General features: G+C 39.0%; 1 protein-coding gene across 4 annotated transcripts in view; it reads left to right on the forward strand.

Annotated features, from left to right (window-relative positions):
* The first annotated feature begins 17,031 nt into the window (after positions 1-17,031).
* The window catches only part of MTX2 (metaxin 2), a 63,429-nt gene continuing 54,647 nt past the window's right edge, over positions 17,032-25,813 (forward strand). Inside the window, exons 1-2 of one of the 4 annotated variants that reach the window (XM_001153838.6) lie at positions 17,033-17,304; positions 17,845-18,049. In XM_001153838.6, the coding sequence (XP_001153838.1) occupies positions 18,040-18,049 (10 nt within the window). In that variant the 5' untranslated portion in view covers positions 17,033-17,304; positions 17,845-18,039. Of the gene's footprint in view, positions 17,305-17,844; positions 18,050-25,813 lie in introns of all 4 variants that reach the window. The other 3 variants (XM_063790591.1, XM_515932.7, XM_016950085.4) reach the window with 3 other exon arrangements.

Below are 25,813 nucleotides of genomic sequence, written 5' to 3' on the forward strand. Positions count from 1 at the left end.
AGTGAGATGTTCTCTGAAATATTCTTTAGTAAGGTCTTGCATTATTTCTGTTGAAGGTACTTTTGTTTATGTAAAAGACATATTGAATAATGTATAATTATACTGACAGTTGACCTTTTCATTATTAAAAAGACACACTGGCATTTCTCTTTAGAGAAAAACTGTGGATTAAATAACCTGAAAAACTCTCCCATTGTAAATAATTTGGAAGGCCTGGAGCAGTGGCTCACACCTGTAATCCCAGCACTTTGGGAGGCCAAGGCAGGTGGATCACCTGAGGTCAGGAGTTCGAGACCAGACTGGCCAACATGGCAAAACCTCATCTCTACTAAAAATACAAAAATTAGCTGGGTGTGGTGGCGGGTGCCTGTAGTCCCAACTACTCGGGAGGCTGAGGCAGGAGAATCATTTGAACCCAGGAGGCGGAGGTTGCAGTGAGCTGAGTTCACACCACTGCACTCCAGCCTGGGTGACAGAGCGAGACTCTCTCTCAATAACAAAACAAAACAAAACAAAAATGACTAAGAAAAATCATTTGGAAACTCAGGGTAAAATCAAACATATCCATGCACCAAAAATGAAGAAGGAATTGAAAACCAAAGTGGTGCCAGGGAAGATGATGTTATGGTTGCCTGAAGGATTTGTTGGTCTCGTTAACCTAGAGCCTTGGGTTTACTCTCCCATGTAAGACCTTGGGCCAGTGACAGGTTAGATTCCCACATACTGCTAGACCTCTCAAAAGGCTGTGACCTCAAAAAAAAGGGCTAGCTAACAAAAAAATGTCTACCAACACAGGAAGGTAACAAGAAAGCTTGATTTTCATGTATGCTCCACATGGACCAAAATAGTAACCTCTTAAAATTCGTAACCACAAGCCCTCATTTGTCATTTGAACTTACACCACTTGTAGAACCCAGGAACTCTTCCACACTGAGAAATTAACCTAAAAAAAGTAATCAAGGTCAGGCTGGTAAACCTCCAGGGTGCTTGGTGGAGGCAAATGCAATATCTTTCTGGAGGGTTACCTCTTACACCCTAGTTGCACATAAATTCCATACACAAGCAGAGCAGATAAAAACTTACAAAAGACACAAGGAAATAATCTACTATGAGTGAGAGTTAGCAGATATATCAAATAGCATGATTATATTTCAAGAGCTTCAATTAATATAAGTATTGGTTAGTTAGATATTACAAAATCTTTTTTTTTTTTTTTGAGATGGAGTCTCGTTCTTGTTGCCCAGGCTGGAGTGCAATGGCACGATCTCGGCTCACTGCAACCTCTGCCTCCCAGGTTTAAGTGATTCTCCTGCCTCAGCCTCCCAAGTAGCTGGGATTACAGGCGACTGCCACCACGCCCAGCTAATTTTTGTATTTTTAGTAGAGAGGGGGTTTCACCATGTTGGCCAGGCTGGTCTCAAACTCCTGACCTCAGGTGATCCACCCACCTCGGCCTCCCAAAGTGTTGGGATTACAGGCATAAGCCACCATACCTGGCCTACAAAATCTTTATATACTTGAAGACTTCAAAAAAGAAATTAAAAACAATAGAAAAGAACAAGTCATTAACTTTTAAAAAAGATATTTTGAGACCTCATTCTGGGCAGGTTATTGGGAAAGGGGAGAAAGTTGGGCACAAAGCAGGGCTAAGATGAATGTCTGGGAATTGTCAGCACTTCAAACCTAGTGTCCAAGGGGCTAGCGTGAACTTCCACTCTATTCAATTAATACTGATACTTAAAATGTCAGATTTTCTTAGTGAAGCCTCATGGCATGGATCTTCATTAAGTGGTGATAATTTAAGTAAAATGGTGGAAGAATAGTGGCTGTGAAATTCTGTTTAGTTCAAAGCAAGACTCTAGCCACCAGGTAGCAGGGGTGGAGGGGTCAGAGTAGGGGTGGAAGATAGCAGCTGACAAGGACTTGGGTGATTGTCAAGACCCTGGTCAAGAAGGCTTGAATGTAGGGAAGATGTATATCCTACAAGACAAATTGGGAAAGAAGTCCTGTAATACAGATTAGGCATGCATGAGGAAGATAGAAAGCAGGAATGACATAGTTCAGGGTTGGAAATATGGGTACCCTGGATATAAGACTTAGGTTAACATGGCTAGTTCCAAACCCTACACGCTGATGGGAATGGAGTTTCCAGTATGCTGCCAGGCTTTCTTGCTCAGATCTTGAGCAAATTTAGGGCCTACTGCTAGTTGGAGTTTCATGAGGCAGGAACTGATACAACCAACTATATTTATATGTCCACTTATCTCTAGACTGTGCAATACCCTTAGGTCTTAAAAAATGAATCTTACATTAGTATTGGGTAATAAAACAACTGTCATCCCTTTAACTTTATTCAAAACATCATGCAAAAATACTTCTTTTTGCAGACATGACTTCTATTTGAATGAATGTTGAATCTCACTGAACACATTCATGATAAGTCCATCCAATTCTGCTATCTGGCTTCCACTATCACTATAATTTCTTTTAAGGTGTTTATAAAACAAAAAGCACTTTTTTGCTGATAAAGTATCTTTACAGGAGTAATTTTTCATTTCAGAAAATTTTACTTTGAACTTTCCAGGATTTCCCCCCCAAGTTTAGAATGTTTTCTGTTAGAGAGATGGAATCCCAGTTGGCCCTCATCTCTCCACCTTAATGGCCTGCTTTATTGCTGTCCAGCTGCAGGGTCAGTCCAGATGAGCTGCTCCCTTCTTTCTGGAAACAGCCTACAGCTTCCCTACTCCTAGGGTCGAGGGTTTGCTTCTGAGAACCACAAGGTCGTTCTGGCCCTTTTGGGTCAGATCTCTTGGGAACTGATGCTGCCAAATTGCATTTGAGATTCCAAATTCTCTGGGACCCTTGACTCAAATGGCTCCTTGTTCTTCCCCTCTGCCCTCCACAGAGCCCTCCTCCTCAGCGCATCCTCTTGCTGTCCCCATCTCAGTCTCCAGCTCACAGTTCCTGCTTTAGAGGATTTTCAGCATTCTGTTCAGCTGGAACTGTGCAAAATGCTAGGAGTACCAGCAATCTTCCAGAGTTAGAAAGTGCTGTTTCCCATAAAATAAAATAGGATTCTGAGCTTCTATGTTTGACTTTGAAGGCAGAGAGAAAGCTAACGAAGATTAGTTTACAGTGTGCTCTAAAATTTCCAAAGTGTATTCCATGATACATCTCATCTTGAGAAATGCCTAGGAGAAAAACGAGCTTGGTCAAAGTACTTCAGGTGAAATTGGTTAAAGAAATTTATAGAAATCTGCATACCATCCTTGTTCATAGAAATTTGCAATCCACAGCAGCATGCTAACAGCCCTGAGAAGCTCTGTAGTAAGGTAACCTGTTTGACTTTGATTAATACAGTGTTTTCCAAACTTTTTGACCACTGCAACTTTTTTTGGAATAATACATATTATCATCCAGAAGAAGCTAGAATGCTGGGCACCACACTTTGGAAAACACTAGAACCACCTGCACCTAATGGCATTGACTCAGGCCTCATTTCCTTTGCAGCTACTGTTGTCTTTGCCAGAGAAGCTCATTTTCCCTTTCTGGACCTTTCTTCTTTCTTGGTCTCTGTGATGTTCCTTATTCTAGTGCTCCTCCTACCTCCTCATGGTGTCCTAAAACTGGGTGTTCTCCAAGGTCCAGGCCTCAGTTCAGTTCTTTCTTTTCTTCCTTAGGGGTCACATTCCATATATTGTCTTCAATCATCACTCATATATGGACTTAAAAAATTAATCCCTACTATCTCTCCAGGCTCTAGTGCTGCATCTCAAAATACCCCAGAATGTTTTCACTTGTGTATTTTGCTGGCACCTCAAATTCAACATATTTATATCTCACTTTCCACAAAATGCAGGCTTTTTGACTTCCCCCAAGGACTGGTCACTTTGGCTATGATTTTTGTGGACAATATATTTTTAGAAATATTAAATAAGGGCTTCATTTGAATAGAACCCTGTCATTTGGCATTATTTTTTGCTGACATATACATTGAGGGGAAAAGCTCCTCAAAATCTAGCACTTTCAGGCCTGCATTATGTACTATAGATACTAGATGAAGAGAAACTATGGTGGTAAGAAATGATATCACTCTTTTTTTTTTTTTTTTTGAGACGGAGTCTCGCTCTGTCGCCCAGGCTGGAGTGCAGTGGCGCAATCTCGGCTCACTGCAAGCTCCGCCTCCGGGGTTCACGCCATTCTCCTGCCTCAGCCTCCCAAGTAGCTGGGACTACAGGCGCCCGCTACCACGCCCGGCTAAATTTTTGTATTTTTAGTAGAGACGGGGTTTCACCGTGTTAGCCAGGATGGTCTCGATCTCCTGACCTCATGATCCGCCCATCTTGGCCTCCCAAAGTGCTGGGATTACAGGCGTGAGCCACCGCGCCCGGCCGAAATGATATCACTCTTAATGTCCTTTTATTAAAATCACAAAGGATAACCTCTATTTAGTCACCAAAGTTAACTATTTAACATTTAAAATATAAGGCAAAATGTCAAAAATGAATAGCCTTCATATACATAACCAATAACCAGTTACAGTCCATAAAATTACAGAAAAATCCCATTTTAATAGCAATAAAGAAGATTAAAAACTCAGGAATAAACACAATACGAAATATGCAAAACCTAGATGTGAACAATTTAAAACACTCCTGAAAGCCAGAAAAGTAGACTTGTGCAAATGGAAAGACAATCTCTATTCTTGGGTAAGATAAGTCAATATTATAAACATGTCAGTTATCCTTAAATCAATTTATAGATTTAATGCAATCTCAATGAAAATACCAAGAAGCTTTTTTATGGAGTTGTATAAATTGACACAAAGTTCATGTGGAAAAACACACATGCAAGAATAGTCAGGATAACACTGAAAAACAAAAACTGCAAGAAAAGAAAAACACTGAAGAAGATAAAGTACTTCATGTAAAAAGGGGGTTTTAAGAAAATAAACATTTATCTGCTCACTTTTGAAAAAGGAATGCAAGAGGGATAAACCAGAAACAATGAGATAGGTTACCTACAGGGAGCAGACAAAGATGGGGCGGAAAGAATGTGTAGGAAGAATGAGGGGAGAGTGCCACTTCTCTGTATAGATCTTTTGTTTTTGCTTTGTTTTGTTTTTGAGACAGGGTCTGGCTCCGTCGCCCGGGCTGGAATGCAGTGGCATGATGATGGCTTACTACAGCCTCAAACCCCGAGGCTCAAGCGATCCTCCCACTTCAGCCTTTGGAGTAGCTGGGACTACAGGTACACACCACCACACCTGGCTAAATTTTTTTTTTTTTTTTTTTGAGACGGAGTCTCGCTCCATTGCCAGGCTGAAGTACAGTGGCGCAATCGCGGCTCACTGCAACCCCTGCCTCCTGGGTTCAAGCAATTATCTTGCCTCAGCCTCCTGAGTAGCTGCGACTACAGGTGCGTGCCACCATGCCCAGCTAATTTTTGTATTCTTAGTAGAGATGGTGTTTCACCATGTTGGCCAGGCTGGTCTTGAACTCCTGACCTCAGGTGATCCACCTGCCTCGGCCTCCCCAAGTGCTGGGATTACAGGCATGAGCCACCGTGCCTGGCCTGCCTGGCTAATTTTTAAAATTTTTTGTAGAGGTGGGGGTGTTACTATGTTGTTCAGGCTGGTCTTGAACTCATGGGCTCAAGTGATCCTCCTGCCCAGGCCTCCCAAAGCACTGGGATTACAGGCCTGAGCCACCATGCCGGGACTGTACATCTTTCTGTATAGCTCTGACTATCATAAACATGGTAACAGCCCATATAGCCACCTCCCCAAATAAATAATTAAAATCACCCAGGATGTGGGGGAACCCCAAATGGAATATGAAGAGTGGTAGATGAAACTAAGTGCATTAAATGAATAACATAATCACACTGAAGTAAGTGGGGAAGGAAAGAACTAACTTGAGTATCCTTGGAAAATAGTATTTTGACTATAAGCTGTAAGATGAAAGACCAAAAATCTGGATAGAAATATTGTACTCTAATTAGTAAATTTGTTTCTTGGCGAGATGGGTTTGCGATTCTTAAAGTACTTTATGTGTACACATTACTATGATTGAACAAATAAGAAAATATATTGTGGATAATGAGAGCCAGGTTTCCCACTGTCAGAGAAAAATTTACAAATAAGGAAAGAGGGGAAGGCTAAGAATGAACTTTGTGTTGGATTAAAATGGAAGGTATCAGTATAAATTCATGGTTTTATATACACATACACACACAGATATTTTTAGAAATAAATGCAGACATGTGAGAGTGTGTTAATATACACACATATTTCCTGTCTTTCTGGGCTGAGAAGACCTGGAAGAAATGACGACCCAGGAACATTGGGCATACCTAACAAACAGATATTGGTTTCTTTTCTTTTCCTTTCCTTTCTTTCTTTCTTTCTTTCTTTATTTTTGTGAGATGGAGTCTCACTCTGTGGCCCAGGCTGGAGTACAGTGACATAATCTTGGCTCACTGCAACCTCTGCCTCCCAAGTTCAAGTGAGTCTCTTGCCTCAGTCTCCCAAGTAGCTGGGATTACAGGTGCGCACCACCACACCTGGCTAATTTTTTTGTATTTTTAGTAGACATGGGGTTTTGCCATGTTGGCCAGGATGGTCTAGAACTCCTGACCTCATGTGATCTGCCTGCCTTGGCCTCCCAAAGTGCTGGGATTACAGGTGTGAGCCACCATGCCCGGCCCAGATCTTGGTTTCTAAATATCACTCTCCATTAAAAGAAACCAAGGCTCCTTGGAAAATGATTGCTTCTGTGTCTGGGGCAGGGAAAGTAGAAAATTAGTCTAGAATATCTTCTAGCACCAGAAAATAAGGAAATAAAGAATTGTTCAAAAGACAATACAGGCATTTTTGGAAGGACACAGAAATCAACTTGAAAGATCGCCAATAGACCAATCTGGGAAAATTTGAGCCAAAAAAAAAAAAAGTTAGTTTTTGGTTATAACCAATAGGATTCCTAAAATAAACATCCATACATTCATACTGATATAAATAATCAAATAAATAAATAAAGGGGGAGAAGGCACAACTCTTCTTTACAAGTAGAATTTAAATGAATAAATGTAGAAAAAATGTTAAAAATATTACGGAAAGTCGCCATTAGGCAAACACCAAAGCAATCACTGTTGCAGGCAAGAACCATCTACCGATAACTAAAGTTGCTTGACAAAAGTATGATTACCAACAGGGTTTTTCATAGTCTCAAAGTAGCTCCCACAACGTGCTTATTAATTACAAAGAAAATAAAGTTACTTTATAATGGAGAAACCTGGCAGATACTACCTTAACTAAACGATCACATTTAACATTACCAGTAGTAAAGTATATTGATGTGTACCCCGTAACATGATGTACTGGCAAAAGCACCATGTCGCTTCAATGGTATGCTTGCCAAAAACACATAACCTCAATTTATCATGAGAAATATCAGGCAAACTCAAATTAAGAGACATTGCACAAAAGAACTGACTAGTATTTATCAAAAGTGTCAATGTCATGGAAGACAAAGATAAAAGAAAAACTGAGAAACTGTCACTGATTGGAAACTAGGGACATGACAACTAAATGCAATGTGAGATCCGGACCAGAAGAAGGAAGTTAGTGGGAAAATGGAAGAAATTAGAATAAACTTCGTAGATTGGTCAATTGTATTATAATTTCGTGGTTTCAATAATTTTGCTATGTTATATTTTATACTTAAAAAATACATGTACATTTTACAAATACAAGTACACTACATTTGCAAATACCACTTTGTATTTACATAAAATAAAAAATTCTATTTCTCTATTAGATATTAACATTAGAGAAATCTGAGTGAAGGGCATATGAGAATTATCTGTACAATGTTTGCCACTTTTCTATAAGTCTAAAATTATTCAAAATAAAAGTTAAAGACAATTAGATAAATTAGCACATAATTTTCAGCTTTTAGGAGTAAATAATACTCAAGAACTGAAATTTTAAAAACCTACTGAGAAAGCAATGATATTTAATTTAATTTTTGGCCTGTTACAGTATATTTTAATCCAATTTACATTTTCTTTAAAGTATTTTCTATGTAGCAGAGTAGCACAGTAGAGGCATGCTGGGCCCATAAAGTATTTTCTTATGACAACATAATCTGGCATAGCTGGTAAGCTTAACATGCTTTCTGGTATGCCAATTTTTTTCTAAAATCCTGTGTCTTGCTGTTAACATACAGTTCAACATGTTAATGGGCATTAAGGAAAAGTTAAGAGATATAAGAAAAATATACAGGTTACTTATATGACCTTTAAATTGTTGTTAGAGACCAAAGTAAATTTATTATTATTTTTAAAAAGTTATTATTATCTTTGTTTACCCTGACTTCATTTAATTTTAAGACACTAAAATTGTTTTCCATATTTGCGTTTTTGTATGTGCCCAACTATACTCCTAGATATATAAGCTAGTTCTCTTTTCTCAGCTGTGTAGGGATCTAGTTACAAATCCTCTGGAGAAAACTGGATGAGGGAGTTGTGTGGAGAAATTGAATTCTCTGATCCTTTCCTAAGCTAGTGAAAGGCCTTCTTGAGTTTTTAATACTTCAGCCTTAGATTGCAGTGTAGATGCAGCTGATGTGCTTGGAGTGCTCCATACAAAAAATATCCTTTTTTCCCTGAACTGGAGGAGTAGCCTGACGCACTACTGGCATTTTAAAAACAACTTTAAACAAAGCAGAGGAAGATGGGATTTTTAATACTTGGAATTAGGTCCTTTACTTGCAGTAAAATGCAGACAAAACTAAATAGAAGATAAAGTTCATGTGGATTCATGTGAATAACTGGCTTCAACAGGGAAGAGAAGAATATTTAGTCAATTAAAAAAATCCAGAGAAAAAATGGAAATGATTGCTGTGATTGGCAGGAGGAACTACTATCTGATATTAGTTGTTTTTATTCCTTTTGAGTTCCTGTGCTTTATTTCTGGGATACTGTTAAGAAAAAGAAAAAGGAAGTTGGCAAGATACCAAATATTTCATACTAACCAGCAGCTTAAAATGGTTGCTTTCAATAATTTTGAAGAGTTATATGGTGTGATGTTTTCATTTTATGTAGGAAGGAAGGGATTGCTATGAACAAAGCATGTTGTGCCTCTGAGGAATTGTGAGGCTCAAGCATGTGCCAAAACAAGGTTGGTCATTATTCTTGTGAATGCTGAGATATTTGATGAGGTTTCAAATATCTGAAATTACTGAAGGTGCATTTCTATTAGCCCAGTTAGTTATTTTTCAGATATCCAAATTTTGGAAAGTCATTTAGTATACTGGCAAGGGCATATCACTTACCCTGAAGAGTGTGGTAGCTGTGCAACATGGCAACATAAAACCTTTCTTAGATAACATTGTCTGTAACTTTGAATGTGTTTGTACACTCTTTCAGTAGCATGTATTACACTGTGTTGAAATGGCCTGTTTGCTTGACCATCTTCTTAATTGGATGGTAAACCCCTGGAGAGCAGACACTGACTTCTGTTCACCATGTATCTCTAGACGTTGAGGACCCAACACTCCAAAATGAGATTCAATAATTACCTGAAGAATGAATGAGTGAATGAATCTCATTCTCTACTATAGATTCTGATTTGAACAGAAGGCAAAGGAAAATGGTGATGACCATGCTGTTTTGCATTATTGCCAGCTTTATATTAGAGGGACCTAGTTCTCCATCATGGCAGCCTCTTCCTCAAAGTAGTTCCAAGTATTCAGGAGTCCTTTCAAATTTCTGCTTTCTTAGGGTAAACTCCTTACCAGTTATTTGCCAATGCTCTTGCTTCAGGGTTCCTTAAGCATCATTGCCATCCTTTCAGCTTTGTTTAGGGGCTGTAAGGTAAAATGTAACAACTCAAATACAGTTTAAAACCAATGTCAAATTAACAAAAGTGTCTATAACTGGTCTACAAAGTTTGCCAATTTCTCCCTGCTTAACACATTATTTAGTATTCAACAATAGAAATCACATATCCAGATGCGTCTTGCCCATTTGTATACAGTCTTTTTTTTTTGAAATGGAGTCTCCCTCTGTCACCCAGGCTGGAGTGCAGTGGCGCGATCTCTGCTCACCGCAAGCTCTGCCTCCGGGGTTCACGCCATTCTCCTGCCTCATCCTCCTGAGTAGCTGGGACTACAGGCGCCCGCCACCACGCCTGGCTAATTTTTTGTATTTTTAGTAGAGATGGGGTTTCATCGTATTAGCCAGGATGGTCTCGATCTCCTGACCTCGTGACCCCCCCGCCTTGGCCTCCCAAGGTGCTGGGATTACAGGTGTGAGCCACCGCACCTAGCCGGTGTTGTTGTTCTGTCTGCACATGTTCTCTCATTATTACCATAAGAGTGAATCTCTGCCATGGAACATCAAACATGGAGCTGGTTTGAAATAGCCTGTCAGCAGTATAATTAATAGACTGTCTATTATGCAAGACCTAGATGCAGACATGTTAGAGCACTTGCTATATTAGTCACTTTTGAAGAAGTTCTACCCAGTGTAACAAAAACACCCTTTTTCCCCAAATGGTAAAAGTGGCATAAAAATATTCCAGGAAGTTTAGAAGGCAGCAAAAAATAAAAATAAAAATCCCATGTTGCCTTGATACAACAGTGTTATCACATTTGAGAAATCCCATCCAGTTTTTTTATATACATGCTTTTTTGCATTCTTGTATTCACAAGAAAATACATTTTACATTCTGCTGTTTTTCCTTAACATTGCATCGTTTACATTTTTCATGCTATTGCATGGATTTCATACATATTAATTATAGCTTCAGAAAGAAAGTATATCCTTGTTAGCCAGATCTGGAAGCACAACATACACCAAAGGATGAGGCGATTTTGTGTATGTGTTTTCCTTTATCTTATAAATATTAAATTTATTGCTGTGGTGATTTGGTGTTGACTATTTTTGTTAGCGTTGTTTAGTGATAATTATATTTACGTGAAAGAAAGTAGTTACTTTCACATATGTATAATACTTCTATTGAAGGCATCTTCAGTTCTGTTCCTCTTGATTAACCCAATCATCTGAATTCCCCCTCCTGCCCACCCCAGGGGTGGTAATTAATGCATCATTATATTTTACTACTTCTTTCATAGAAATGAAAAATATTAAAAGGCTTAGATGATTTGTCTAAGTTTTATTTATTTATTTATATATATTTTTTGAGACAGAGTCTCGCTCCGTTCCCCAGGCTGGGGTGCAATGGCATGACATTGGCTCACTGCAACCTCCACCTCCCAGGTTCAAGCAATTCTCCTGCCTCAGCCTCCCAAGTAGCTGGGATTACAGACATGTGCCACCACGCCTGGCTAATTTTTTGTATTTTTAATAGAGACAGGGTTTCACCATGTTGGCCAGCCTGGTCTTGAACTCCTGACCTCAGGCAATCCACCTGCCTCGGCCTCCCAAAGTGCTGGGATTACAGGCATGAGCTACCGCACCTGGCTTGTCTAAGTTTTAAAACGAGTATCCACAGTACAGCACTCTAATTCTTACTGTGGACAGCAGTACTATGGTTTTGGCTGTCAAGCATATATATGCTTATATATGTCAAGCAAATATATATATATATATACGGCGTTTTTTTGTTTTTTTGTTTTTGTTTTTTTTCTGAGACAGGGTCTCACTCTGTCTCCCCGGCTGGAATTCAGTGGTGCAATCACAGCTCACTGCAGCCTCAGGCTCGAGCAGATCCTCCCGCCAGGTGCATACCACCACGCCGGGCTAATTTTGGTAGTTTTTGTAAAGATGGGGTTTCACTATGTTGCCCAGGCTGGTCTGAAACCTGCCTCAACCTCCCAAAGTGCAGGGATTACAGGCGTGAGCCACTTCGCCCGACCTCAAGCATATTTTCTTCCATTTTCCTTCTTGTCACAGGCCACATTTCCCCCTGGCCTGGTAAATCATTCAGCCCGTTCACTTGGACAAAGTACTTAATCCAGAGTGAGACCATGCAAGCAAGGACAATTATAATTCTTCCCTGAAATGAATACAGCATAAGGAAGTCGGAAGAGAGTAACTCTCTTTACTGTTGGGTTGCCAAGCCTGGAAGATGTCAAGTTGGTGCTGCTGGCTGCTATTTTTCCTGCCATCTGAGAGAAGGCATGTCTTCAGTTAAAAAGAATAAAGCTGAACAGAGATGAGAGATAGAGAGCTGAAGGACTAAGGTATTGGTTCCTAGAACCCTCCATTCTGTTCTGTGAATTATTTCTGTATCTTTTCTTCCACTATGGAGCAATAAAATTAACCTTTCTTAAGCTGAGTTAAATTGTGTATTTTTTTTTATAACTTGCAACCAGAAAAGTCCTAATACAGTTCCTGTAACTGTAGATAAGACATTACCACCAGCAGCAAAGAGCAGGCAATAGATTAAAATTTACAATAGAGTAAAAAGATTCAGCTCCCTAGAATATGGTAAAGCTATGAAAATGAGGCAACATATAGGCTCAAGGTGGAAGAATATTTTGGAAATTTAGCATCCTAATATCTTTTGAAAAGCAGTTAATATTTGAATAATCTAGGTCCACTACAATCAATATTGCAGGTATTTCCCAAAGCATGGTCAAATATGCCATAGTTTATGTGAGAGTGTGCTAGCCTAAAATAGGGGGTAAGAACAGAAAGTGAGAAAAAGGTAAGAATGTAACAGTCCTGAGTTGGTTATAATTTCTTAGGAATTATAAGGGGAGGAAAGGAGTTGAGGGATATAAGGATGAATGACTGTCACATTTATCTACCCTTTTAAAAATACCTTTGTAAACCTTATATATTAGATTGCTTATAGTTGTCTACAGTTTGTTTCTAAAGCAGTAAAGACTATTAACAGAGGAACTTAAGGCATTGAAGCATAACATTGTTACGGATATGGTTTGGATTTGTATCCCTGCTCAAATCTCATGTACAATTGGAGGAGAGGCCTGGTGGGAGGTGATGGGATCATGGGGGCAGATTTCCCCCTTGCTGTTCTCGTGATAGTGAGTGAGTTTTCACGAGATCTGATCCTTTAAAGGTGTGTGGCACTTCTCCCTTCTCTTTCTCTTCCTCCTGCTCCACCATGGTAAGACATGCTTGCTTCCCCTTTGCCTTCCACCATGATTGTAAGTTTCCTGAGGCCTCCCAGCCACGCTTCCTGTTCAGCCTGCAGACTGTGAATCAATTAAACCTCTTTTCTTTATAGATTACCCAGTCTCAGGTAGTTCTTTATAGCAGTGTGAGAATGAACTAATACAGTTATTTTAGTGTTTTTAACTGTATTAACACTCTATTTGGGTTGACTGATTTAACTATAGTTAATTCTGTTGATGAGGTATGAGGGAGTAATTTGATAAAAAGGTCTGAATTTATATATTGTTCTCAAGTAAATAGTAATTTTAAAGGAATCATAGACAAAAATGTTTCCTTGCTGACACCTTTTTAGAAATAAAACGTTTACCTTAAAAATATTAACATTCTGTCAGAGAAAATTAAAAGGTAGATAAAATATCTTAGTATTTTAAACTTAATAAAGTATATATTCATCATAATAACTGCTTATTTTCTTACATTTAATACAGTAACATAAAAGTCTAGATTAGGGACATGAAAATATTCTATAATAGTTTTGCAAGAAAGTGATTTTATTAGGGCAAACAATAAGACTGTTAATGTCATGCATTGATATTTTATTTTAAAAATTGTGTAATTATTTTTTTAGTAACATATGGATTCCCCAGCACTTTTGTTTTATAACCTCATTCTTAAAAATTCTGGTGGCTTGTTTTCTTGTATTTCCCTCAATTGTGGTGATCTTAAACAGATCTTCAGTTTTAAATCTGCCGTTCATTTTAATACAGATGCGTAAATATATTTTCTCCAGTTGGCTATTTATTACAAAGACAGTTTATTTGTGGGCACCATAAAGACATCTGCATTTTATTGAACTTAATTTTTAGTAATAAAGACCTCCCACATTACAGATTCTTTCCAGCCTAAATGTGCCTGTGTGGGAAGCAAAAGAACCATCAGTCAGGGGGAAAAAGTGAATCCATATGGTGCTGATGATTCTGCTTCCCTGGCTAAAATGAAGAAAGAGTTGAGTATCGACAATGCCCCCGGCACATCTCTGTTTTTTTCTAAAAAGCATGCTGCTATGGCTTGAATATTTGTGTCCCTCAACAACTCATATGTTGAAACTCAATTGCCAATATGGTAGTATTAAGAAGAGGTGGGGAATTTAGGAGGTAATTAGGTCAAGAGGGCTCTGCCCTTATGTATGGGATTAGTGTCCTTATAAAAGAGGCCCAAGGGAGTTTATTTGCCCCTTTTGCCCTTCTGCCATGTGAGGACATGTACAAGGTGCTATCTGTGAGAACTGGGACCCCCAAGACACTGAATCTGCTGGTGCCTTGATCATGGACTTTCCAACCTCCGAAAGTCAGGGCAGTATATTTCTGTTTATAAATTATCCAGACTAAGATATTTTGTTATAGCAGCCCTAATGGACTAAGGCACTTGCCATAATAAAGATGATTGGTGTCAGTCCCAAACCAGTACCTTCGAGCCAGCTCAGTTCATGCATGTATCATGCATCAAGCCATGGGTACTTAACTTAAATTTTAAGGGCACATTCTACTTTGCCTCTAATCTTGCTCTGTTTCTCTTGCATCTGTGTCCAGTCTCTGGCTCTTTCCAGTCTCTTCCACTTTGGGGCTCACTTCTACCCTTTGGATATGTTTGATTTTGGTTTCCCCAGTTGAATCTTCATTACTCTCTAGGGACTTTGGCTCAAGTTCCCACACAGGCCCTATGATATGGAGAAATCTTAAACTTCAAATCTGTCAAAAAGTAGTCAAAATATTGTGTCTTCAGCTTTATAAAAATGACAAACCAAAATTAATAATAGAACTTAAAGTGATGATATGTCTTCTTCATTATTACAGTTATACATAATTCTCCACTGTGAGGAGAACAGACAGGGCCTGAAAGCTTTTCTTTTGATTGATAACAAAGTATCTGGAACAGCTCATTTCTCTTGGTCAATAATACCTATGGGATGAGGAGGAAATTGGATCTCATGTATTCTTTACTATCAGTGTTACCTCTCTCTGCACAAACAAGAAAAACCTATTAATATTATCTTCCCTGTATTTCTACTATTCACAGCTGCTTGTCAACTCTGAATTTCAGCTATAGAGAAGACACTACTTCCTAAGACGCTGCTGTGTTTATGTCAATGTAAATTATTGGGTAAATTTAAATGCTGTTTAAGAAGCTTCCTTTTGCTGAGGGAGATGAAAATATGACTTAACCTTAAAAAAATTATGGGGCTGGGCACAGTGGCTCACGCCTGTAATTCCAGCACTTTGTGAAGCCAAGGCGGGTGGATCATGAGGTCAGGAGTTCGAGACCAGCCTGGCCAACATGGTGAAACCCGGTCTCTACTAAAAATACAAAAATTAGCCGGGCATGGTGGCACGCAACTGTAATCTCAGCTATTTGGGAGGCCAAGGCAGGAGAATCGCTTGAACCTGGAAGGTGGAGGTTGCAGTGGGCTGAGATCACGCCACTGCACTCCAGCCTAGGTGACAGAGCAAGACTCCATCTCAAAAAAAAAAAAAAAAAGAAAAGAAATCATGTTAAGATGAGGTCCTACTGGATTAGGGTGGGGGTCCCTAACACAATGACTGGTGTTATTTCTCAAGAAGAGAGAAATTTGAACACATTGACACACAGGGGGAATGCCGTGTGATGTGGCGGCAGAGATTGGAGTGATGTATCTACAAGCCAAAGTACATGGAAGATTGCCGGCAACCCCCTTCTCTGGAGACTTGCAAGACAGCATGGCCCTGCTGACACCTTGATTTCAGACTTCTAGCCTCCAGAATTGTGAGAATGAATTTCTGTTGTTTAGCCAACCAGTTTGTGGTAATCTGGCAGCTCTAGGAAACCAACCACGCTAGTTAAGGAGGCAGAATGAACAGTAATAGAGATCTACGGATATAAAGAATGGAAATATAGCTTTCTAAATGTCATGGACAGTAATTCTTAGAATACAGGTTTCCTCTGCAAAAACCTAGTAAGCTGTCTGACTTTTTGATTTACTGTGTGATTTAAAATGAGTTACCTCACCTCTCTGAACCTGTTTCTCATCAGTGAAGGGGGCTTTGGGTTACCAGCTCTGAAGCCTGTCCCACTTGTAACACCACCAATCTGTAATGCATATGATTTTTCTTTAATTGTGTAATTTAAGAAGCTATTAGGTTAAGACAAAGTTACTCAGGGAATTTAGTTTCTCCTCTTCCTGCCCCGTTCACCCCCGAAAGGTGAGAAGTGTGTGAAACTAAAGTATCTTATTCTCCAAGCTGAGCATCATTTCGGGTGTATGGAGTTGAAGGACAAATTACCTTCTGGCTTAGGCACTGCTCAAGCCTCCTTTCTGCCAAGCATGTTTGAATAAACAACAACAACAAAAAACACTAATGTCTATCCACGGACTAATCAACCCAGCAATATAATGGAATAGAGGGAATTCATGCAGCCTTGAATCTGCTCCTCGGAGGACTGCCTGGGCAGGCAGTTTAAACTCCTTAAGCCTATATTCTTATCCGTAAAATGGCGATAATATTATTACTTTAATGGGTTGTTGAGAAGACGAAGTCAAATAGAATATATGTATATATATATATGTATATATGTGTATATATGTACATGTGTGCATATATACGTGTATATATTATATATGTGTGTATGTATGTGTGTATATATGTATATATGTGTGTGTAGATATAGGTATATAAGTGCCTGGTATCCAGTGGGCGTTTACAAATGTTACTCGGTTACAAAATTCTGGCTTACAGAAAGGACACTAAAAATCTCCCCGATTCCCCTGCCCGTCCCCTGGGTGGGAGACGAGTTGGGTACTTCGCTTCCACCTGCGGGGCCCCAGCGCACAGCCTGCAATTGGCTGGACGCAGCTCGCAGCGCCGGCGCCCCGTAGGACGGCGCGGGGGCGGGGCCGGCGGAAGCGCTCGAGTGCCGTTGTCGGCTGCGCCGGAAGTTCTTAGCCGGGCCTGGCGGTAACCTTGGGGGCCTCACTGCAGCCGCCGCTGCTGTTGGAGTGGGCTTTGCGAGTCTGAACGTTGGCGGGGCTAGGCTCATTAACTGCCGAGAGCCGCCGGGTTTGCGGTGGAGGACGCTGAGGCCCGTGGGGGGCAGGCACCCGGGCGCCGGGCCTCCCAGCCGACATGTCTCTAGTGGCGGAAGCCTTCGTCTCCCAGATTGCAGGTAGCGCGGCTGGCCGCAGACCCAGAAGGTGGCGGCGCGGTCTCGGGGAGCCGCGTGGGGTACAGGGCTGGAGCTTTCCTCCAGCCTTGCGGCATTATACGCTGAACCTGGCCCGGATGGTGGAGGCGGGCACGGACTACCAACCTTATCTCACATATGGGAAAACTGAGAAGGAGACACTTGGCCAAGGTCACCCCGCAGGAGCAGAAGTCCCGTCTCCTTCCCTTGGGCGGTACTTTGTCCCACCTCCCCATTCAGTTGGGAGGTGCTGGAGTATGAGGAGGAGGCCTTGGATTGGGATTGAGGTGGGGGGCGTTACCACAGGGGCAAGCATCTGAACGCTTCAGTCTAAGAGTGGTGGCAGTTTCTGGGTCTTGGTACTCAAAGTTTAAGGTGACTGTCACTAATCAGTTGTTACCTATTGTTGAGGGAACACCAGACTTCTTCCTTCGTCTCCCAGCGACACAGTAGTGCCATTTGCTAAGACTCTAGGAGTTATTTATTTATTTGTTGAGACGGAGTTTCTCTTTTGTCACCGAGGCTGGAGTGCAGTGGCACAACCTGGGCTCACTGCAACCTCCGCTTCCCGGGTTCAAGCGATTCTCCTGCCTTAGCCTCCCGAGTAGTTGGGATTACAGGCGCCCGCCACCACGCCCGCGCGGATTCATGGAAATATTTTTAAATCTGCATGTACTTTAAAGAAATACTTTTGAGTCGGTGGACTGAACATGACTGATGTATATAGGTTTGTAATTTCTCTTATTGAGGTTTTTATTTATTGTAATGAAAGAAATTAAATATTGTTGAGAAAGTGAGGAGACTAAACATAGGTACTTTGAGATAGAGGCTAATGGAATTAGTCATAACTCCCTAGCAGTGTTTTCAACATGAGTACAGTAATGAAGACAGTTACCACAATAAATAGGTACATTTGAAGTAATAAGATAGTATTTTGGAAATGGGAAGTACAGAATATGTCATAAAATTTGCCGGAATGTTTTTCACTGCTTTGCGTTTGTGTGAACGTACATTTCTTTTTTTTCCTTCTTCACTTAAAAACATTATTTTTTAGAGGAGAGACGCTCCTACTAGATTGCAAGCTTCCTGAAAGTAGGGATCAAACTTGTTTTGTTCCCCATTGTATCCATAGTCAGTTGGTGCTCAATAAATATTTGCGACCCAAATCAATGACTAATCTTGAGATTTCAAGCAATGATTATTTCTACTTTTACCATTTATGTTGAAACAAAATCAGGCTTATATAGTTAGATCAGCGATTTAATTTAGTTTGCTACTATGTTAAAAAAAAAAAAACTTCCCAGTGTATGTTGAGAGTGGTTCACTGTGTGCATGTGTCCTAATATGTGATTTCTTTTAATGAGAAAATGATGAATGTCTGTTAATAAACTTTGGATACTGCTTTAAGTAGTGACGTTTAAAAATTTCTAGGCATTTTGTCTGTCTGCCGTCTTAGGTATTTGTAGTGATCTGTTACTCTAGGAGGAAGCATTTAAAAATGGATAATTCAATAAATGGTGTTGGAACAACTACTAAGTCATTACACCACATGAATAAATTCCAGATTGATTAAAGATCTAAATATAAAACAACAAAATTGTAATAAAATAATTAGAGGAAAACATAGATTATTTTAATAATTCTTGGATAGCAGAAGAGGCCTAAGCAAAACTTAAGAATTCATAATCCATAAGAGAAGAAATTGGCAGATTTGATTGCCGAAAAAATTTTAAAACTTTGATAAAAGACATCTCAAGTTAGTACAAATAAGAAGACAAACCAACAGAATCAAGGACAAAGGATTGGAACAGGCATTTCACAAAAGGGTGAAAAATAGACGGACAGTGAACAGATGAAAAGATGTTCTCTGTCCCTAATAATGTATAGCATCCTCCCACCCCTGCCATCAGATGGACAAAAGTGAATATGATTTCTAGTACTAATAGGGCATGGGGAAAACAGTTACTCTCAAACTATTGGGTCTGTAAGTTAGTATTACTTTTTGGGAACGTAATGTAGCAATATTTATTAAAATGACATTCTCTGGCCTGAAAATTCTACTTATGGGGGTTTATCTGATAGAAATGTAAAGACCAGTACTTAAAGAAATACACAATGATATTAATTGCAGCATTATTTGTAATAGCGAAAAGCTAGAAATGTTTTAAATATATGTCAAATTATTGTACACCAATCCAGCAATTCCGCTTCTGGGCATGTATCCAAAGGAATTGAAATTGTCTAAGAGGTATGTGCCGTCCCATGTTCATTGCAGCAGTATTCACAATAGCCAAGCTATGGAAGCAACCCAGGTGTTTATCAGGGGATGAATGGATAAAGAAAATGTATATAAGATACAATGGAATACTATTCAGCCTTAAAAAAGAAGGAAACCCTATCATTTGTGATAAAATGGATGGATCTGGAGGACATTATGCTAAATGAAATAAGCTAGACATAGAAAGACAAGTAGTGATCTAAAATCTAATCTTTTTGGGGAAATCTAAGAAAGTTGATCTCCTAGAAACAGAATAGAAAGGTGGTTACCAGAGGCTGAGGGGACAGAGGTGAGAGATGGGGAAGAGGAATGGAGAAGAGGAGATGTTGATCAAAGGGAACAAAGTTTGTTAGACTAGAAGAAAAAGTTTTAGTGATCTATTGCACTGCAAGGTGACCACAGTTAATAATAATGTATTATATATTTCAAAATTGCTAAAGGCTTAGATTTATAATTTTCTCACAAAAATTTAAGTTGGTGCGGTGATGGATATATTAATTACCTTGATTTATTCTTTCTATTCTTTGATTTATTCTTTAGTTCAAAATATCACGTTGTACCTCCTAAATATACACAGTTATTATTTGTCAAAAACATTTATACAAAAATTATGGTATGGTCACATTTTTACAGATCCAGAAATGAAGAAGTATATCTGTTAAATACGTTGTCTTGAAAGCTATGGTTATATTAAGTAAAAAGTTATAAAATAATATCTATTTTGTATGAACTCATGAAATCTATATAAACATACATATGTTTATATATGTTAAGAATATTCAACTAATTTTAACTAGCGATTGGGATAATAAAGATAGATTGTTGGTAGAGGGTGGAGGAACTATATTTCTGAATTGTTTGAATTACTATAGTGAGCATAGTTTACTTTTGTAATTTAAATGATTGTAATTGTTAAAATTTATAAGATTATGTTTTGCCAAGAAGTGAAAACAGGAGGCTGCCTTAATCTGTTTTGTGTTGCTATAACAGAATACCACAGACTAGGTAAGTTACAAAGAAAAAAAATTCAAGTCTCACATTTTGGGAGGCAACGAACTCCAGCTTCAAGGTGCCGGTATCTGATGCGAGCCTTTGTGCTCCATTATCCTGTGGCAGAAGGTGGAAAGGCCAGGGAGGGCAAGAGCCAGGGACTGAGAGGGCTGAACTTGCTTTTATAACAACCTACTCTTGGGATAAAGAGATGAATCCATTCATGAGGGTGGAGCCCTCATGACCTAGTCATCTCTTAACAATCCCACCTGTTAATACTGTCAGAATGGTAATTCCATTTCAGCATGAGTTGTGAAGGGGATATTCAGACTATAGCAGTGGTTAAAGTAATAATTTATCGGAAACCCTGTGTTTGACTTGTAAATGACTTATAAATGTGACTCAAATCCAGCAACTGTTCACAGTGTTCTGTTTCTGGTAGTACAGGTTGGAGATATGTATCTGTATAGATCTGTTATAACTTAAGTAATTATGAATCTGTTTTTGTAGTTGAGAGCTCTAATTTTTAGTGTATCCAACACTTTGCTTATTACCTTTCCTTCCTGTGGACATGAGCTAACACTGATTATTTCTTTTGGAAACATTTAAAGATATCTGGCATCTCTCTGTGGTATTCTTGAAGTGACTTCTTTGAGATCCTTATTCATAAGGATATCTTTTTAGAAGTCTTCTCGGAACTCCCCAGTTTAAGTGAACTGCTTCTATCTCCTTACTACCAGTATTTCCCTTGCCAACTTTTCTCAGTTATCATTCCTAAATAGGACTTATTCTGTCCATTTCTACTGCTGTTACCTTAGTTCAAAGCTTTGTCATTTTTTGCTTAGATAACCATAGTAGTCTCTGAATTGATTTCTCTGCTTCCAGTCTGGCTTCCTTCCAGTAGAGTCCATACACTGCAAGCCTCAGTGGGTTTTTTGTTTGTTTTGTTTTATTTTAATTTTCCTTAAAAAAAAAAACCTCCTCTTGTTTTAACATTTTGTTGGTTTCTCATTGTCAGTAGGACAGCCTCATGTCTTGTCACTTCTTTCCTTGCCCCTTGCCTGAGATGTCCACTTTGCTTGAATAACTCCTGTTCATCCTTTAAGACTCTGGGCACCATTTTAACCATTTAATGTAAGTCTACCTGACATTTTTTTCCTGTCAAATGAGAAAGGTTTGTTGTCTAGTTTTTTTTTTCCTGATAATGATAATGATATGTTGCCATTATGGAAAATGAAAACAATCCAGAGATAAAGTAAAAATTACCTGAAATCATACCACACAGATTAAGACTTTAAAATTCCATCCATCATTAAAACTTTGATGAACAAAGCTATTTCATTCTCTTTCACTGAATTAAAAAAATCGACATATAATATGCATAATTTTTTGTAACCTGTTTTGTCATATATTGGGATCTCTTTTCATGTCTGTGAATGGAATTACACATCATCATTTTAAAATGGTTATGTAGTATTTCATTGTAATGAAGAAGCCAAAATTTACTTATGTAGTATTACTCGGACGGGTATTTAGAGAGTTGTTATCAGTCAGTTCAACCAGAGAAGCAGAAGTACCAGGATATCTATTTCTCTCTCGAGCCACACACACACATGCATGTATATGCATACACAAACACATGGCAAAGAATTGGCTCTTAATGTGGAGGCTGGCAAAGTAAGTGCAAAGCATGCAAGGCGGGCAGTCAGGAGCCGGGGGAGATCCAGGACTAAGCACTGGCAAGACCAGGTACTGCCTGGAGTGTCTGATCCCAGGGAGAACTTAGACCCTTTTTTAAAGGGCTTTCAACTGATAAAATCAGGCCACTTAGGATACTCTCCCTTTTGATTAATGTAAAGCTAACTAAGTAGGGACTTTAATTATATCAGCAGACTCTCTTTATGGCAGCACCTAGATTAGGGTTAGAAAAGCTAGGAGGAAGTGTGTGTCTGCTACAAAATGACGTTGCCTCTCTTCTCTTCCCAACACCTGGCGGAGAATATCCCTTGTAGCCCACTTTAACTAGAGACATAGTAGAAAGGGAATTTTGGCAAGTGTATTCAGTGTAGGTAAGCTGATGTGTCCCAAAGCCATCACACGTGTGTGTGATTTTTGTCTGTTGTAAGCAGTGCTTACATAAACATATTTATGCATCTGTTCAGTAGTTTTTTGGAATGTATTTTTTAAAGTGGAAGATAATTTTGAACTGTTCTTTTAGCTTAATATGGAAAGAAATGGTAAGTTATGCTTTTGAATGAATAGTTGTTTCTCTAGATGATGATGTGCTGGATTTAGAATTTTTTTTTTTTTTTTGAGGTGGCATTTTACTCTTATCACCCAGGCTGGAGGGCAATGGCACAACCTTGGCTCACTGCAACCTCCACCTCCCTTGTTCAAGTTATTCTCCTGCCTCAGCCTCCTGAGTAGCTGGGATTACAGGTGTCTGCCCCCATGCCCAGCTAATTTTTGTATTTTTAGTAGAGATGGGATTTTACCATGTTGGCCAGGCTTGTCTTGAACTGCTGGCCTCAAGTGATCTGCCTGCCTTAGCCTCCCAAAGTGCTGAGATTACAGGTGTGAGCCACTGTGCCCGGCCTAGAATTTTAAAAGGATAAAAATAGACCTGGATATTATTAAAAATAGTTTAAAAATATTTTATAACCTGTATATTTGTTTTCACTTTTTTTAATGGCGAGATTTTCCAATACGTTACTCACATTTTGTTTTTTTAATTTTGTTCTTCCAGTCAGTTGGTTATGAATATATCATAGGGGAGGGTTGTGTAATCCCGTTTGGGCTACATGACCACATTTGGAGCAGCCAAAAGGGTAGAGTACTTGGGTGGACAGGCCTAACTCACTTGCCCATCCCTGTGCCAGGAGTGGCTCCAGGTATTAGGGCTCCACAGTGCCACCAGATACACAAAAGAAGGGAGAGACGTGTTGAGCACTAAACAGCAGAAATTGGCTGCAGTGTTGATTGCTTCCTTCACCTTGCTTTTACACTTTCTATGGATTTTGAAGTGAAAGGTCTAACCTGGGTTCTTATTCAGCTACTTCCTAGCTGTGTGAACTTGGGCAAATTAACTGCCTTTTTAAGCCTGAGATTTCTCATTTGTAAAATGGTGAAAATAATAATGTGTTACTTTAAAGATACAATTTTGGTAAAGCTTTAAAAATTTATTTGTAAATAACAGATAATTTAATTCAATAATATGAAGTATCTACATACAGTTATTGCAGTTATTAAAATTACTTAGTAATGTATCCTAGAATAATTTGTTATTCCAGGATGTTTATTTCAAGATATATACATTTGATATGCTCCAGCCATGTTTATTTTCATTATAAAATTGAATCTTGGTATAGGTCATATTGGCGGTCTGTTAATTAGAATTGCCATAGCTGGTTATTGATAATAAGAGTAAGCTTTTGAGCTACTGTGTTAAATGATTTATATACGTAATTGCTAATAATAACAATTTGGTCTTGTTAGGTATTTTGTGGATAAGAATACTGAAACTCAGTATAAAGGTTAGGAACAAGGTCATTGGAGTAAGAGCTGGAGTAAGCTCAACCCTGCTTCTTGTTGACAGGCCTTTCTAGTCCTCAGTTTCCTCATTTGTAAAAGGGGATAATATATTTATAATGTATGTTAAGTATCTAGTATAGGGTGATAGATAATAAATGTTCAGTACATGTTACTTTCTATTGTTACTTTTATTGCCCAAGAGCCTTTCACCTTATAGTAAGGGGTCCTTTGAGGATATTAACTCTTAACATGTAGTATCCCGTTACCATTTTGGACAGCAGAAAATGCCCAAAGTATTCTTACTTTTCTTTACTCATATACCATCTTTTCTGATTTATTACTCCACCGGTGCCTTGCCATATTTTAAGCACATCAGTTAGTTTCATCATACTATAATTTATTAATCTTTTGAAATAAGAACAATATCTGTTCTGTTCTTTATTTAGAAGCTCAGTAAACTATATAAAGGATGAAAAAAGAATGGTCGGAATATTCCATTTATCTCGTTGTGGGCATTTGGGTGCTTAATTATTTAAATTTATTAATAACTTCATTTAAGCAGTAGCATTAATTTATAGTATGAGCTAGGAAAGTAGTTTTGCAGGGTTCCATGGAACCCATATGTACGCATCTTGAAAGTGTGATTAAAACAGGTATGTTTTTAAAAATTTGTTTTTATATTGGTAATAAAGTGTTTTCATTCCGTCCCTCCTCACATGAGTACTGGGGAATCTGGACTTGAAAAGCATTTAGAAGAGTTCCAGAGGCTAAAGGAAGTAGAAAATAAAGGTTTAAAGGCTTTTGTAATATAGAAGTGATGCTATTGCTCACAATGAAGAAAATGATGGTAAAGGCTTGTATATCCATGTATCAGAATATTTAATGATGACAGTTGCAGCAGATAATTGAAGAAATACAAGGCATTAAATTCATTTTTCTCTTTTTTGAGATGGAGTTGCACTCTTGTTGCCCAGGCTGGAGTGCAGTGGTGCAATCTTGGCTCACTGCAACCTCTGCCTCCTGGGTTCAAGTGATTCTCCTGCCTCAGACTCCTGAGTAGCTGGGATTACAGGCATGTGCCACCACACCTGGCTAATTTTGTATTTTTAGTAGAGACCAGGTTTCTCCACATTGTTCAGGCTGGTCTCGAACTCCCGACCTCAGGTGATCTGCCCACCTCGGCCTCCCAAAGTGCTGGGATTACAGGCGTGAGCCACCGTGCCCAGCCTTTAATCTTTTGCTCTTGAAAATAAAGATATTTTGTTATTTTTACTCAGTATTCTGAGGATTTTCCAGTATTGAGGAAGGCACTGAGGAATTATTAAAAAGTTATTGAACCGACCGTCACGTTTAAGAGAATTAAAAAAAAAAAACATATTAGTCATATGAATAATCTTACACAGTTGTGCTTATGACCTTGAAGATACGAAGCTGAGATTGAATGGTGCAGATGGTAAAGCAAAACAGTGACAAAATAGGTTATACTTCAGACTAGAGGCAAGATATAGTTTATTGACAGCAGTGGATCCTGTATTTTATTATACTGTATTGCTGAATAGGTTGAAACTGGTTTTTTTTTTTTTTTTTTTGAGATGGAGTCTTGCTCTGTTGCCCAGGCTGGAGTGCAGTGGGGTGATCTCAGCTCACTGCAACTTCTGCCTCCCAGGTTCAAGTGATTCTCCTGCCTCAGCC

The sequence above is a fragment of the Pan troglodytes genome, chromosome 13 (genome assembly GCF_028858775.2).
Source record: "Pan troglodytes isolate AG18354 chromosome 13, NHGRI_mPanTro3-v2.0_pri, whole genome shotgun sequence".
NCBI lineage: Eukaryota > Metazoa > Chordata > Mammalia > Primates > Hominidae > Pan > Pan troglodytes.